Raw genomic sequence first — 16,779 nt, 5'->3', positions numbered from 1 at the left:
GCCAGAGCCTTTAAATGTTATTTCTGAACTTTATTGAGTCAGCTATTGAACAATTTTCTTCAAGATTTGTCAAGTTCAGAGAACTGGAAGAAACTGCAAAATTCTTTAAGTTTGAAGACAGTGTAAAACTAGCCAAACTGAACCTGAAAATGTTTCAGTGGATCAACCTGGATGATTTTCAGAGCAGCTGAATTTGGAGCTCAATTTTCAGAGCAGCTCAAAAATTTATCGACCTCAGAGCTGATTTAGAAAATATTGAAAGGAAACAATTAGTGATAGGATTAGCAAAGAAAAGTGCAGAATTCAGGTATAAAAAGTTTGGAATTCAATTCCTGAAACTTTTGTCTGTTTAAAAAATCTCGCAACAGCATTACTAACAATTTTCTCATTGACATATTCTTGTGAGTCGTTGCTCTCGGTGACAAACTTTGTTGTCTATCCAGACTTACGAATGAAACTAGTGCTGCATGCATAGCTCTAAAAGTTACAAAGTATAAACCTGATGTAAAGTATCTGTCATCAATGATGCAGCAACAGAAGTCTCACTAGCTGATTGGGCTAGCCGGGTGGGTAAAGTGCCTGCCTGGCAACCCAAAGGTCGTGGGTTCGAATCCCGCCTCGGGCTTGGATCAAAGTACTGCAAAAACCTTGGTAGGTGCATCATGGCCACAGAAGCTGATGCGCCAACAACTACCAAAAAAAAAAAAAAAAAAAAAGTCTCACTAATGTTTAATATACTTACTTTCCTTTCCTTTAGTTTTGATATTTTCTAATTACAATATAAGAGAAGTCTATCATTTTATATTAAATTTGTTCTGTAAGCTAAAAGTTACTTTTTTTTATGAATTATTTTATTTTAATACCTTTATTAAAGCATCTTAGAAATAATGTCTTTTGTTTCATTCATTTTTTTTTTGTTATGCTTTTGCCAAGTAAAATGTATTTTGTGAAAAATAATGATATACTGTGCAAAATTCTGAGGGGCACACAAGGGTAGTTTTTTTAAAAGGATTTAGCCAATTTTGGCACACACCCTTAAAAAAGTTCACCATCCCTGGCCTAGAAGATATGATTTTGCTGTTCCAATTAACTTTAAATTAGCTTTATTTGCTCTAATTCTAGTTTTCTACATTTTTCTAAAGTAATTTCAATGCAAATAGCCAATGTAAAGTTGGCTACCCTGACAGTAGACAGATCCATGTGCAAGGATGTTATTTGAGGCTATGTATGCATGTAGGTATATATGTAAAGATTTATGCATGTATGCATTTTTCTGTAGAATAAAGAAAAAAAAACAGGTTATATCTAATTCTCAGTTAACACATGCAACATATTTCTGGAAAAACTATCAAATGAATGTACATTTACATTAAATTTGTTCTGTAAGCTAAAAGTATTAAAATTATTTTATTTTAATACCTTTATTAAAGCATCTTTGAGAAAAAGTTTCAAGTAAGGATTAAATTTGAAAGTATCTACAGTCTTGCCCATATATGAAGCAAGATTTGTCAATCAGTTTGTCCTTAGAGAGAGACTGCAGAATCTTTCTCAGCTATGTCCGTGTTTGTTAATGAGATAGAAACTCTTTTTATAATGATGGCATACACTTAAATAGAAGGGGGGATACAAGAATACTGCTGATGCTATTAAGGCAGTGTTAGGTGGGTTGGAAAACTGTTAGCTTGGGCAGATATACAGACTAACAGGCCTACAACAGTCACAGGCAGAAGTGAAACTGATTCTTGCACTCCTTCTATTGGAACACAATCAGGAAAAAGTGTGTGATTACAAGGCATGCTGTGGCTTTCATGGGACAATCAGTTATATGAAAGGGTTACTGAAGGCAAAAACACTTTCCCATATACTAATGCTTGGATTACAGTTAATAAATTTAAATAATTTGAAGTATTGGTTAAGTCATCAAATGTGGACATTGTAGGGATATCAGAAACACGGTGCTACTCAGATATAAGGCATGCAGAATTTGAATATGATGAGTAAAACATTTATAGAATGCATAGGCAGCACAGAAGTGGGGAGAGAGGAGGAGTTATGCTGTTGATTAAGAAGCTCACAGACTATAAAGCAGTGCACCGGATCAACACAGGTAGACAGTGTAATGCTGCAGTTTGGTATAACATAAGCAATGGAAAAACAAAAATTAGGGTAGGGGCATGTTATAGGTCAAATGAATGTAATGAATATAATGAAGAATTATGCAGACAAATAGAGTAGGCCAGTAAATAGTTTTTTTTTTTTTTTTTTGATTTGGTAGTTGTTGGCGCATCGGCTTCTGTGGCCATATTGCACCTCCCAAGGTTTTTGCAGTACTTTGATCCAAGCCCGAGGCGGGAATCGAACCCACGACCTTTGGGTTGCCGGGCAGGTACTTTACCCACTCGGCTAGCCCGGTCGGCTCAGTAAATAGAGTAGGCCAGTAATTCAGAATGCCTTACAACGGGACTTTATAATGCACAGGATGATTATAAGTTATTAGGAATCACAGAGACCTACCGTAAGTGAAAACTTGTATCCAATCAAGTCATTAAGAGGGGGGGGTTAGCCAAGCTAAGGAAGATTATGAGAAGTCTTTGGCTGAGAATGCAAAGAAAAGTAATGAAGAATTCTTTGTTTACATTAACAATAGAAGCAATGGGATGAGTCATTGGCCAATTGGTTTGAAATGCATAATTATTGATGATCATGTTCAGGTTGCTGACAAACTAAAAATATAACTGCAGAAGTTTTTAGGGATGGAAATGCCAGATGTAGGCCAAGTTATAATTGGACGCTATATAAGGCACCTGGGTTGATGAGATCTATCAAATTATATCAAAAGAATCAGCAAATGAGATATGCAGGCCTTTGATCATAATTATAACAGCATCTTGGATTTTGGGAAGTGATTATAGATTAGATACATGCAATCTCTCTCTCTCTCTCTCTCTGATTCACAAAAGGGATCAAATGGCAAAGTGAGTAATTACTGACCTGTAAGCTTGCCTTCTATTCCAGGGAAAAGAATGAAGTCAGTGGTAAATGTTGTTGGAGTGGGATTTATTGGTGCAAGGGCTGCTATGGCCAAATTGCACCTGTTACTTTGGAGTGTTCATCAATATATTAGAGATGGGTCTAGAAGTGATTGTATACATTGATCATTTTTAGATAAGTAAACAGTTCTGAAAAACTGGCATCATCTCCAAGTATATGGCTTAGTTGCAGAGGTTTTTGTGAGTTTAGTAGCGATTTGAAACATGCAATTCTAGCTGAATGGTAATGTACACATTCAATTATAATATGCTCCACAGTAAGTATGGAACTACAATGAGCACAAAGTGGAGGATCTTCTCCTATCAGTAAAAATAGGTGTGTTAGATACATATGGCCAAATAGTGCTCTTGCAATCACAAAATCTTCCTGCATCTTTAATCAGGAACTGGATCTCCATAGCTGTGGATTCTGTTTCAGTGGTAAATGAAGTATTGCAGAATCATTTTGACAGGAATGTAATTATATAGAAATCATAGCATAGATTTGTTAAGGGAAGCTAATTGAATTAATTAGAATCCCTCTGACTAATCCAATTAGCAGCTATGATGCAGTAACAAAGAAAGCAGTTGCTAAAGATAATTATGAGATCATATTCTTAGATATCAGTAACACTTCTGACACTGTTTCATATTAGAATTAGAAGAGGAAAATGCAAGAAAGCAAGTTTATACCACATAATCAAAATAAATAAATAAAAAATGACACACTTCCCACATCATCTGTTGAATCTCTCTAATATTTCTCTTGTTCTTTCCTTAAATTTATTCAAATTACTCACTTTCACAACACCAGATGGAAGTGTTTTCCAACAAACTTCCATCTGGTGTTGGAAGAAAATTTTCTCACACCTATCTGAAAAAACAAGAGAGATGCCATCGACATTTAGCTTACTGAATACATTCAAACCCTTTAAATGGATTGAGCTTAGTCAATCCATCAAAGCCTGAACACCTCAATCAGATCTCATTGCTGTTGCCTAGTTTGCAGCTGCTTTTGCAGAACTGAAGCACTTCTTGATAAGTGTACTCTTTTGTTCTCCTCACTAATCTCGTTACCCTTCTCTGCACCCATTCCAACAGATATAAATCCTTCCTAAAATGAGCCTTCCTTATCGTATACAGTACTCAAGATGTGGCTTAACCATTGCCTTATACAATGGAATAATCGCTGTCTTATCCTTGCTGGCAAAATCCTTGTGTATCAATGACATGAACTATCAATGATACCCCATGAGCCATCCTAGCAGGCTGTCTTCACTGTTCAGAGACTGTCATGTCTGCCTGCACAATTACCCCCACATACTTTTGTTCTCAACTACCCTGAATGTCATCTCTTAATTGGTATGTTATTCTATGATTAGTAGTATGTCTTGATTCCTATCATTAACCATCCTGCCATCCTCTGTACCATCTGCAAAGTTAGATATCAAGCCTGATATGCTTTCATCAATGACATAGATAAATATTGACGATACCACTGAAGTCATATCAGACTTAGTGTCTATAAAAAACCACTGTGTAAATTTAGCAGTATTGCATTAGTGGCAAGTTATTATTCTGAATAACAGGATGGTTGAGTGGCAGAATACAGAGGGTGGATATAAATGGGCACTGTTCTCAGATTCACTAGGGTCTGATGGTGAGATGAGGGTATAAACCATCTCAAGGTACATCAGCTTCTCAGTCAGTATGTCAAACCTAACTAGTTATTTCTTGGGTTCAGTCTGACCTCTGGACTTCCATTTCTTCAATCCACTGTGAATGTCAACTTGAGAATGTTTGCATTCAGAGGCAACAACACATACAAATATCCAAAACAATGAGCACAGAGAAAGCATTTTCTGTGGGCTCATTATATGGGATACACACTTGAAATAAATTCCAGGCCAAAATATTACATATTTCATAGTCGATTTCTTGCAGTCAGATGGGTGGCCAATCACTTCTTGATAGAATAGAGAAAAAACTAGGCTCACATTTGAGTTTATTTGCAGGACTAGTCAGATGCTACCATTATCAAGCAAATGCAACAATAAATACACCTCTGGCTATGTTTCTGAATTGTTGATGAATCATATCACACCATACTTAAACACAATATTTCATAAATTTCATTAGTTTACAACTTCTATGCTAACCTAAAGATAAAATTTGACAAACTAAGAATGCAGTCAGAGTCAAATTTAATTTTAATTGGTGTTAGATGGTGGATTGATTCTGTAGATTAATCCTATAAATAAGCTTTTGAAAAATTATTCATTAAATACCATCAATGTATAATTATTAATTTTTTTGAAAATATGTGATATTGCATTTTGACTAGTACTACTATCCATAAATAGAAATTATTCGAAATATTGACTTAGTATTTTTTTTTTTTTTACCTCACTGTTTAAAATCATTATGCACTGATCAAAATGATGATGTTCCATTGTGGATGTACTATATAAAGTAGCTAACGGAGATTCTATTCTGTAAAAAATAAAAAAATAAAAAGTTTAATATAAAACAGATCTTGTTGCTATTGACAAACTGTAGAAATAAGAACTTTAATAAAAATAAAACTGTTCAAATAAAAAACAAATTGTTCAAGTATAAACAATTAAGCTACAAAATTAAAGGTATAAAAGCAATAAAACGTGAGCACAGAATATAAATGAAAACTAATAGAATAATATAATAGCTTTTGAGGATATGCCTCTATCAACTAATGATGGTACAACAAACAATCACTTCATACCAGGAAAACATGAATTGGCAGCAAGTGACATACCCCTCAAAAAAAAAAAAAAAAAAAAAAGTACATGTATAATACCTTTTTTTTTTTTTCTGCAAATGCATACTGAATAAATAACACAGGCATGTTATAAATGTGTTAATTGCTTTGATTTCAAAACAGTTATAGATTCACAGATAACAAAATAACATTACTGGATCCCTGAACTCTTTTTGTTATTTAATTGCTATTTTATCATATTTTGTTTCTTGAAAAAAATCAAAATTTGATCTTGCAGTTGCAATATATTGAAGAATTGCTTAGTTTCTTAATAACCTTGAACTGATTTAATAGTTTAGTGTTTAATTTCCCATTTCATTGTCCTAATGTACTAAGAAACAATGTTTTGAAAGCCGGTACAAAGGATAAAAAATAAATGTTTTTAAGGATTTATCTGGTTGCCAGAAATATAAATCTATGATGATGATGATGATGAGGACAATAACAATTAGAATAAGTTTTCAATTAATATATAATATACTGTAATATTACAATATATTGTAATAATATATTTTACTTTTAACATATTGTAATATTACAACATATTAAAAGCCCTTATATATTTAATATAATACAATATTAAATATATAATACAATAATACATTATATAACATATTATAATAAACATAATATATTGTAATATTGTATTATATAATATAATATTACAATGTATTATATATTTTATAATTATATATATAAAGCAATGTTCTTTCAGTTCGTAATTGCGAAGAATACGTTACAGAAATAGACAAATGTTGCAAATAAATATTCAAGATAATAAAGTCCAAATTCACAAGGTGAATTAACAGTTATTTAATTAAACAGAAAAATCAGTACTGGAATTGGTGTTCTGTGAGGTCATCAAACTTCTAGGCACCAAAAATGGATGTAGGAGAAAACCTCTGCAAGAATCTGTTATCTACTTCTTATCCAGGGATAAGCCTTTTTGGGTCAACTGAAAGAACATTGCAATCCCAATAGTATTTTTAAGGAGCATCTATGAAGTACAAAAAATTTTAGAGTTTACTGCAAAACAATCTATGATGGTGGAAGGAAATCTATCTCTAATTTTATAAAAGTTTAAAACATTTTTCCATTTGTCAAAGGCCAAAACATAACAGCTAAAATGTTAAAGTACTATATTGTTTTTGTGTATTGTAATTTACTTATTTTAAGAGTAGTAATAGTTGTTGTAATAGAGGCATATGATGTAAGAAAGCAAGCTTATATAGAATCAGTCAAAAAAAAAAAAAACATTTCACAAATCCATTTTCTCTATTGGTCCAGTTCCTCCTTAAATTTATTTAAGCTATCAACTTCCACAATGACAGATGGAAGTTTGTTCAGCAATCCACTACCTGCTGACTAATATTGTTTGTAATCTGAGCAAAAGGAAGAATTCCATCAGGATTAAACCTGTTCAATCCATTTAAGGCTTTATACACCTCAGTCAGATCACTTTGCAGGTACTTGGTCACCAAACTCTGCAATTTCAGAATTTAATCCTTTCTTGGTAAGAGGACCGATTCATTCCTCTCACCAATCTTGTTGCCCTTCTCTATACTCGCACAAGCAACTCCTTCCTAAAATGAGGCTTCCAGACCTGTATACAGTACTCAAGGCGTGGCCTGACCATTGCTTTATACAAAGGGATAATCACCTCCTTTTCCCTACTAGAAAAATCCTGTTCATCATTGACAACACAGCATGACCTGCTCTGGCAGCCTGTCTGCACAATTACTCCCAGGTCTTTTTCATTATCTACCATCCTAAGTGTAGATGATATGTTTCTCTGGGGTTACGCGTATCCATATGCAGTAATTTGAATTTGTCAATATTAAACTTCAGTTGCCATGTCTCAGCCCATCTGCAAAACTTTTCAAGATCCTGTTGCTGTTGTTGTTGTTATTTGGTTTTTAGGAACATTAGCAACTAAGGCCATATTGCTCGGTGATATGCGGTGGTCATTTCGTGACCTTCCGTATCCTCCATATTTGGTGGTCAAGGGGCTTGAACCCCGGTCTCATCAAGAAGCGTATGCTATGCACTGCTGCTCCTGCCCAACTGGCTACGGAGGTGCTTATCCTGTTGCAGTAGCATACTGCCATTGATATACCTTTATTAATATCATTAATAAATACCCAAAACAACACTGGGTCCAACGTCGAACCCTGGGAGACTCCACTAACAACATTAGTCCACGAAGAGCAGCATCCATTAATTACCACTCTGCCTTTTCCCACTCAACCATCCCTTTATCCACAGCAGCAACTTGCAATTAATGTCATACCGCTCCAATTTGTACAGTAGTCGTCTGTGTGCAACAGTATCAAAGCTTTCCTGAAATCCAAGTATATGATATAAAAATTATTTTTGTATTTCTTTTTTTTTTTTTTTTTTATGAAAACCCCAAACACGAGAGGTATTAGAACTTATAGTACTTAGTACTGTGCGTGGGTTGGAGGTTGAGAAGACGAAAGAAGATATTTATTGACATTAGACTTGAAGTTCTGCAGACTGTAATTTTCAGGAAATACGTATGAAGGAAGGTTGTTCCAGAAAACGGCAGTTGAATGAATTAATGAGGAAGATGAGAAGTTGGTTCTGTGAGTTTGAAGTTGGACAGTAAATGGATGTTGGCTGGTGGCGGCACATGTTCGGACTGTTTTGAAAGAGAGAGAGAATGGTAATTATAGAAGCCAATTCAGAAGAACAGTACCCATGAAAGTATCTATAGAAAAGGCATGCAGCAGAAACAGTACGTCTATGAGACAGGGAGTGGAGAGACTGTCACAGATGAGTCATTAATTAACCCAACTGCCCTCTTCTGAATAGAATCTAGAAGCCTGAGAGAGGTTTTGGGGGCACCGGTCCCAGATGTAGGAACAATATTCCATGGTAGGGCAGATTTGCACAGAGTGAACAGCTGTTTGGAAGAAAAGTAACGCTGAGAGCGAAAGAGAAAACCAAGTTTTTTAGATGCAGAGGAAGCAATATTTGTAATGTACTTGTGCCAAGAGAGATTAGAAGTCAGGGTAATCCCCAAAAGAGATATATCATTTTGCCTAGAAATCCGAGTGTCACCAAAGATAAGCATAGGAACAGAAGAATCCTTTCTGCGTTTTAGAAGGGTTGAAATCAACTAAGTTGTCTTTGCCCCACTGGAGAATTACCTGGAGATTGGCATTTAAGGAACTGGTAGCAGATATTTGAGAAGTTGAAGCTGATTGAGCAGGGCAAGGTTTCTCAAAATGGGAAGCAGAATGCAATGTGCTATCATCGGCAAAATTATGGATAGGATTTACAGTCAATCCATGGAAGAAGGTCATTAATATACAAGAGGAAAAGAGTGGGGAAAGGAACTGAGCCTTGGGGGGACACCGGCATTAGTGGAGAAATTAGAAGACAAAGAGCCATCTACCATCACCCTCAGTGAGCAATCAGAGAGAAAACTGGATAACCAATTACAAAAAACAGTTGACAAACCATAAGATGGCAGCTTATTTAGAAGACCTTTATACCAAACATGATCGAAGGCCTTTGAGATGTGAAGAGCAACTGCTTGTGTTTCACCAAACATTTTCCATTGGGTAACATAATGGGTAACATAAGCCAGAATATCACCACTTGTTCAACACTGACGGAATCCTTACTGGCGATATTCATCAGATGGAAGGTTTCTAGGTAGTTTAAGAGTTGGCAGTTAATTGATTTCTCCATTACTTTAGAAAGAGTAGAAGTAATTGCAATGGGACGATAATTGGATGGGAGGGATTTGTCACCCTTTTTAGGAACTGGCTGGATGTGAGCAAATTTCCAAACAGAAGGAAAAACACCTTTGGAATTAGAAAGTGAAAAAAGGTGGCAAAGAACAGGAGTAAGTTCAGAAGCACAGGTTTTGAGAACAAGTGTAGAAATACCATCAGGACCTGGAGCTTTCTTAGCATCAAGATTCGTCAAAATCCTTCTGACATCCTTTTGCACTCCATTCAAAGCCTCCTGTGGAAGACCACAGGAGGCATTGAATGGAGTGTGTTGGGAATGGTGAGAGGTGTTTTACCAAGATCATTAATACATGAGTTGGAAGAAAAATGGGTTGTTAGCAGTTGAGCTTTATCCTTGGCTGAAGTGACAACAGAACCATTTGGTTTGGACAGAGGTGGGAGCAGAGATGGGCAAAAGTTGCGGCGAATAGTTTTGGCAAGAGATCAGAATGTCCGGCTACCATTAGTGCAAGAAACAAGTTTTTTACTCTTAGACTGTTCAAACTCTAGTTTGGACTAATTAATAACTGCTTTACAATTGTTGCGAGATTTGGTGTGGCAGAAAATGAAACTGAAGAATTAGAAACAAGCCAATTACGATATGCAAAGTTCTTCTCTTGAATAGCCTTAGCACATTTATTGGGTACATTATAGCCTTAGTCGCTAATGCGCCAATAGAACCCAAGCAACAACAACAACAGCACATTTATTGGAAAACCAAGGTTTAGATAAAGGACAAGATTTTAAAGTGGAGTGTGGAATAAAGGATTCTATTCCTACAAGAATAATTTCACTGACACGATCTGAGCAAATGTTGACATCAGAAGTTTTGAAACAGTAATCCGACCAAGGAAAAGAAATCTCACATGTCATCCCATTTTGCATTCTTGTAATGCCAAACAATACGAAGTTGGGAATAGCCATGAGATAAAGGCTCCATTGGAGAAGAGACAATCACCAAGTTGTGATCTGAGGTGCCTAAAGGACCACTCACTTCAACCTAGAAAACGAAGCCAGCTGGAGTTGTGAACATTAAAATCACCAAGGAAAATTACCTCACTGTTAGGAAAGTTTGACTGGAGAAAGTCAAGTTGCAAAGAGAGGAAATCAAAGAGCTCCAAGTGATTAGTGGAATTGGGAGAATGGTAGAGACAACAGATGAATTTGACACAATGAGGTACAGAGATTTTAAGCCAGAGGAGATTCCAAATTACCAAGTCTCTGACAGGGAATATCAGAACGGACATATGCACAAGTACCACCTTTGAGGCGAAAGGAATCATACAGCAAATAATTTGGGCATCTGAGATGAGCAGTAGTTGAATCAACCGATAACTGAGATTCTGTCAGAAAAAGTACATGGGGTTTGGCAGACTGCAAATGGAAATGGACATCGTTGAGATTAGAACTGAGACCATGTATATTTGTGAAATGAACTAGGAAGTGTTTGGGAGGGTTAGATCTTTTGCAGATAAGCTTACTCTATTAGTTTGACAATTCATAGTGTATTCAATAGTAAGAAAAAGTAGGTGGGACATGCTGTATGAAGTAATGAAATTTTTGGATATGGCGTACACATGTTAGGAACATACGCAGATCCTTGACATAACGTGGCCTCGACAATGCTCCCCCCCCCCACATACACACTACTTGGACTCCCTCCAGTCACTATCTGGCAGAATAGAGGTAGCAAGATTATACACTAGCTGATCTGGAAGCCTCCTAGAGAGTTACAGGTTTGGTCCGGTGTACTTACTAGCAGCTGGCCTGCGAACACCGTTTTAGAGCTGTACCCTCGAAATGTAAGGAAGATTGGATCTCGCTCTGATGTCCATCATAACCTGAAAAGTCATCAGTCATACTGCGTGAACTAAGAGATGGGGAAGGGCTGACCGGAACTTGGCTCTGGAGACTAAACATGGGTTCCACCACTTCAAGCCTCCAATAAGCAGAGTGGTGGTATTTCACCAGTTGATGAGAGTCATTTACCACCTATTAATCCACCACCACCTAATATCCAGTTCCTTTGTGACAACATTATGTATCCAACCAAACTGGTCAGCCAAAATTTCCCCTTTACAAACCCATGCTGTGTCTGAACTATAACTGAAGTCTTGTCTAGATTTTCCTTCATTACTTCTTTAACCAGTGATTCCATTATTTTCCCCTAGAACAGAATTTAAACTAACAGGTCTGTAATTACTAATATCACCCTTTGATTCCCCCTTTTTTGAATTGGGGATACATTTGCACAACAGCAGTCCCCTGAGTCCAAGGATAAGCTCATAATTATGGCTAAGGGTTTGCTTACTTCCTTTGCTGCCTTTGCGCCGTAAAGCCTTCACACAAACAAACAGATCCCATCCACCCCATATGTCTTTCTTATGTTTGCCTTCAACAATTTTGCCTCCACTTTGCTCTCTGTTATTACAAAATCATTAAACTCCCTGTTAGTTTTTAATAAGCTGTCCTCCACTTACCTACAGAATTCCTCATGTGTAAATGTAGATGCAAAATACTCACTCAGTTTGTCAGCTATCTGAGCAGTACCATCAACAGTCGGACCATCAATATCAAGTGGATCAATCTGATTCATCCACTTTCTTCTAGAGTATATGTAAGAAAAAGAAGTCCTTGCTGTTTTTCTTTGCATCCTTTTCCAACGATTTCGATAAAAAGAGTTTGATAAACTTCTGGCATTCTCCTCCTTGAATAACTCCTCATGTGTGAATGTAGATACAAAATGCTCAATGAGTTTATCAGCTACTTCAGCAGGATCATCAATAGTTGAACCATCTATGTTAAGTGGACCAATCCGATTCATCCCCTTCCTTCTAGACTTTACATAAGTAAAGAACTCTTTGTTGTTTTTCTTTGCATCCTTTGCCAAAGATTTCTCGTAATCTGTCTTCACTTGCCTAACCTCCTTTGTGACTTTATTACAGACTAGCTTATATCTACCATGTGCTTGTGTCGCCTGATAATTTATATGCATCGCATGCATTTTTCTTCTCTGCCACGAGTCTCATTAGTTCATCTGACATCCATTTAGGCCTAACCCTTGAACGATTTTTCTTAACAAGATTAATTCCTTGAATGCTTCCCATTTAGAATTTGCTGTTGGTAAAATCATCAGTTGGTCCCACTATAGAATTTTATAACTGTCTGAAACAACTGCAGTCAAGAAAGGTGACTACTATACGAGTTACCTAATTCTTCAATATTTTGACTAATGTAATTGGGCAAGACATTAAAAAAATAGCATAATTTAATGCTATCCACTACACTATTCAGTATTTTTTCTTGATTTCAGATTATTCCTTAATGGGCACTATTTTAAGGCTTATTTGGTAACAAAATAAAATTGAAGTTTAACGCTGACAAAACTGACAATGAATAATAAACTAAATGTGTGATACTACAATAGAGGGCAGTCGAAAATAAAAAAGACCTGGTTGTAATTGTACAGTCATGTTGATGATTAAACTTCACACCAGCCAGAAGATAAATAAATTTTCAATACTGTAACTAAAAACACTTTATTTACAATAAAATAAATATAGAATAGATATATATTTAGAATAAAAATAAAAAACACTGATAAAATATACTAAAAACCTAGAAATTAAAAGCGATAAAATTTGCTGTAGCTTTCAGAGGCAGCAGTCTCCTTCCTCAGCAGCATATGTCTACTGTGCGGCACATCCTTAAATAGCAGATCCACGTCACACATCACATGGTTCCACGTTTGGAATTTTCCATTTGTGCACCGGTACCGGAAATGGCTTGGGAGTGTGCTAGCTGAAACCGTTCATCACGTCCAAGAATGACGGTTACCAGGAGGGGGTATAGACTTACACTCCTATCCCTATTAATAGTATTGCTAGCTGCCCCAATACGTAAGCTCTCAAGCCATTTATGGTCCCAGAACCCCTGTGCATGATCTGTTTGTTAGTTTGTTATTTGGTTTTTAGGAGCATTAGCAACTAAGGCCATATTGCTCCGGGATATGCGGTGGTCATTCCCTGACCTTTCCGCATCCTCGGTATTTAGTGGTGACGGGCTCGAACCCCGGTCTAATCAAGAAGCGTGTGCTACGCACTGCTGCTCCTTCCCACCTGGCTACGGAGGCGCCGTGTGCATGATCTGTGATGACAGCATCCTCCAGGGAAATTTGGTGTTGTTTCTCCCAGAAATGTTCTGCCACAGCAGACTTCCCATAATTTGCAGATTTTATTGCGTTTACATGCTCCCCCAGCCGGTCTCTCAGTCGCCGCCCCGTCTCACCCACATAACAACACCCCACAATCCGGGCATTTAATTTCGTACACCACCCCACTGCTGGCTTCTTTGGATATTGGGTCTTTAACCCGAGATATCACTGTGTGCAACCTCTGACCTGGGAGTTGCACACAGCGTATCTGACACCCCCAAACTATTCGTGCAATGTGGTCTGAAAGGCACGGATAGTAGGGAATGTATGCGGTGCCCACAGGGGCAAACTGCTTATTACGGGTGGACTTTACTGTCTAACACCCTCTGGGGGTATCCGCACTTCTTGAGGTCTGCTGTGACCAGAACAATTTCATTATCTTTATCCTCGGAGGTGCTGCAGTGGGACCCCACCCTGTCTATTAAAGCCTTGACTACACTGTTTTTGTGTTGGCTGGCTTGTGCTGAGGTATAATGGGTATATTGACCCCGGCACATTGGCTTTCTAAATACCTTGGACTTAAAGCCTACCACCTTCCCTAATTACCAACACATCAAGGAATGGCAAGGTTCCCTCTGCTTCCACCTCCGAAGTAAATTTGATAAAAGGGGAGAAACTATTAAGTACATTAAGTACCTGATCCTCTCTCCCCCTTTGTATAATGGAGAATGTGTCATCAACATATCTCCTCCATCTGCGCATGGGAAATTCCAAATCCTCAAAAATCCTGACTTCTAACTCTTCCATAGCTAAATTGGCCACTACGGCACTAACCCATGGCTGGGCCATGGACCTGCCTGTACTTGACATCTTGGAATACCATAACAGTACTAGATAAGCAAAACTCCACTCCTTCACAAATGTCATCAATACTTACAGGTGATCTGGTACTTAACAATACATCCTTTTCTAAGGCCATTCTAACACACTACACACCAAACTTAATGGGAATACAAGTAAACAGTGATGTAACATCAAAATAAATCATTATCTCATCTTCCCATAGTCTGTCCTTTTATAAAGTTCACAAATTCTTTACTGTTCTTAATGACAAAGCCGGAAAGTCCTACTATGGGTGCAATTAGCTTAGCTAAGTACTTAGATAAAGCATACGTAGAACTGTTTATAAATGATACAATAGGTCTGAGCGGTATACCTACTTTATGTATCTTTGGCAGCCCATAGAATCTGGGTAAACAGCATCCAGCAGCATGTAACAACCAATAGACCTCCTTCGATATACATCCTGACTTTTGCCAACGTTGTAAAAGGTTATTCACTTGCCGTTCCCAACTAACCAATGGATTATGGCAGGTAACTTTGTACGTAGCGGTATCCTGTAATACTTCTAATGCTTTACTAATAATTACTAGTTTATAATAATTTACTAGTAATAATTCTAATGCTTTACCGGGCAAATGCCCGGATTGTGGGGTTTGTTATGTGGGTGAGACGGGGTGGTGACTGAAAGGCTGGCTTGGGGAGCATGTAAACGCAATAAAGTCCGCAAATTATGGGAAGTCTGCTGTGGCAGAACATTTCTGGGAGAAACAACACCAAATTTCCCCGGAGGATGCTGTCATCACAGATCATGCACGGGGGTTCTGGGACCATAAATGGTTTGAGAACTCACATATTGGGGCAGCTAGCAATACTATTAATAGGGATAGGGGTGTACGTCTCAACCCCCCTCCTGAAAACCGTCGTTCTTGGACGTGATGAATGGTTTCAGCTAGCGCGCTCCCGAGCCATTTCCGGTGCACAAATGGAAAATTCTAACCGTGGAACCGTGTGCCGTGGATTTGCTAGTTAAGGGTGTGCCGCACAGTAGACATATGCTGCTGAGGAAGCAGACTGCTGCCTCTGAAAACTACAGCAAATTTTATTGCTTTAATTTCTAGGTTTTCAGTATATTTTATCAGTGTTATTTATTTTTATTTTTATTGAAATATATATCTATTCTATATATATTTTATTGTAAATAAAGTGTTTTTAGTTACAGTATTGAAAATTTATTTATCTTCTGGCTGGTGTGAAGTTTAATCATCAACATGAATTGTCCCGGCCTTGTAGGCCTATTTAGAGATATCCTTAATAGTTATGGCCATTCCGTGGTGCGGCACATTCGGAATTTGAGAAACATAGTATGACAGAAGCAAAACCGAAACAAAATCTAAGATTTGCCTATCGGTGTAAAGCGCATGGTTTAATTCCAAGGGGATTTCGTGTACAGATGCTCATTGACGATGATTGCTTGGTTAGAGCCACTAATTGGTTTAAAAAAAGGATTTTGTGCATCTGGATCCTCAAGCTACATGATGACCTAAGGATTACCAGAAGACAGATTGATTTGGCTCTAGAATGTATTAACAATATATCGCCAGTACATCGATTATTGATACTGAAGTTGGTTTCGGAGAAGACGATTAAGATTGCAGGTATTTATAAACAGAGGCAAATTAGTAAATTTCATAAATTATTGGAGGAGACAGTGATTGTACATAACAATGGTAGTACTAATTTCATTTGTAATTTAAGTAGCAAGTGTCTTACTAGGGAACAGAAGGGGGTCTTGAGCTTGGGTACTAAGTTTGCCTTGATGCCCAGTAAACTTCCGGTCGCTGAAATAGCAATGGGCATCAAGAGAGCCGTTTATAAGTTACCAGCGACCCAGGCTAAAGAAGTATGCATTAGAGCGGCGGCTATTTTGAGTCAGGCCAAGCCGGTCCCCTCCAACCCTAGTATTATTCATAGAAAGGCTTTGAGGGAGCTTAAACAGGATGACGAGATCATTGTCCCCAGGTAGGGCTAAGGTTATTTTGGACAAAGAACAATATTGTAGTAAAGCATTAGAATTATTACAGGATACCGCTACGTACAAAGTTACCCGCCGTAATCCACTGGTTAGTTGGGAACGACAAATGAATAACCTTTTACAATGTTTTCAAAAGTCAAGATGGATATCCAAGGTCTATT

General features: G+C 37.3%; 1 protein-coding gene across 3 annotated transcripts in view; it reads right to left on the bottom strand.

The window, feature by feature from the left end:
• The window catches only part of LOC150085670 (cGMP-specific 3',5'-cyclic phosphodiesterase-like), a 575,777-nt gene that overhangs the window by 142,028 nt on the left and 416,970 nt on the right, over window positions 1–16,779 (bottom strand). For all 3 annotated transcript variants that reach the window (XM_090374174.1, XM_090374175.1, XM_090374176.1), the window contains exon 15: window positions 5,435–5,522. In XM_090374174.1, coding sequence (XP_090230300.1) covers window positions 5,435–5,522 — 88 coding nt within the window. The remainder of the gene's footprint in view (window positions 1–5,434; window positions 5,523–16,779) is intronic.

The sequence above is a fragment of the Mastigoproctus giganteus genome, chromosome 5 (genome assembly GCF_048544385.1).
Source record: "Mastigoproctus giganteus isolate SK-2022 chromosome 5, ASM4854438v1, whole genome shotgun sequence".
NCBI lineage: Eukaryota > Metazoa > Arthropoda > Arachnida > Uropygi > Thelyphonidae > Mastigoproctus > Mastigoproctus giganteus.
Note: the sequence above shows the minus strand (reverse complement) of the source record. Positions and strands in the feature narration are given on the sequence as shown.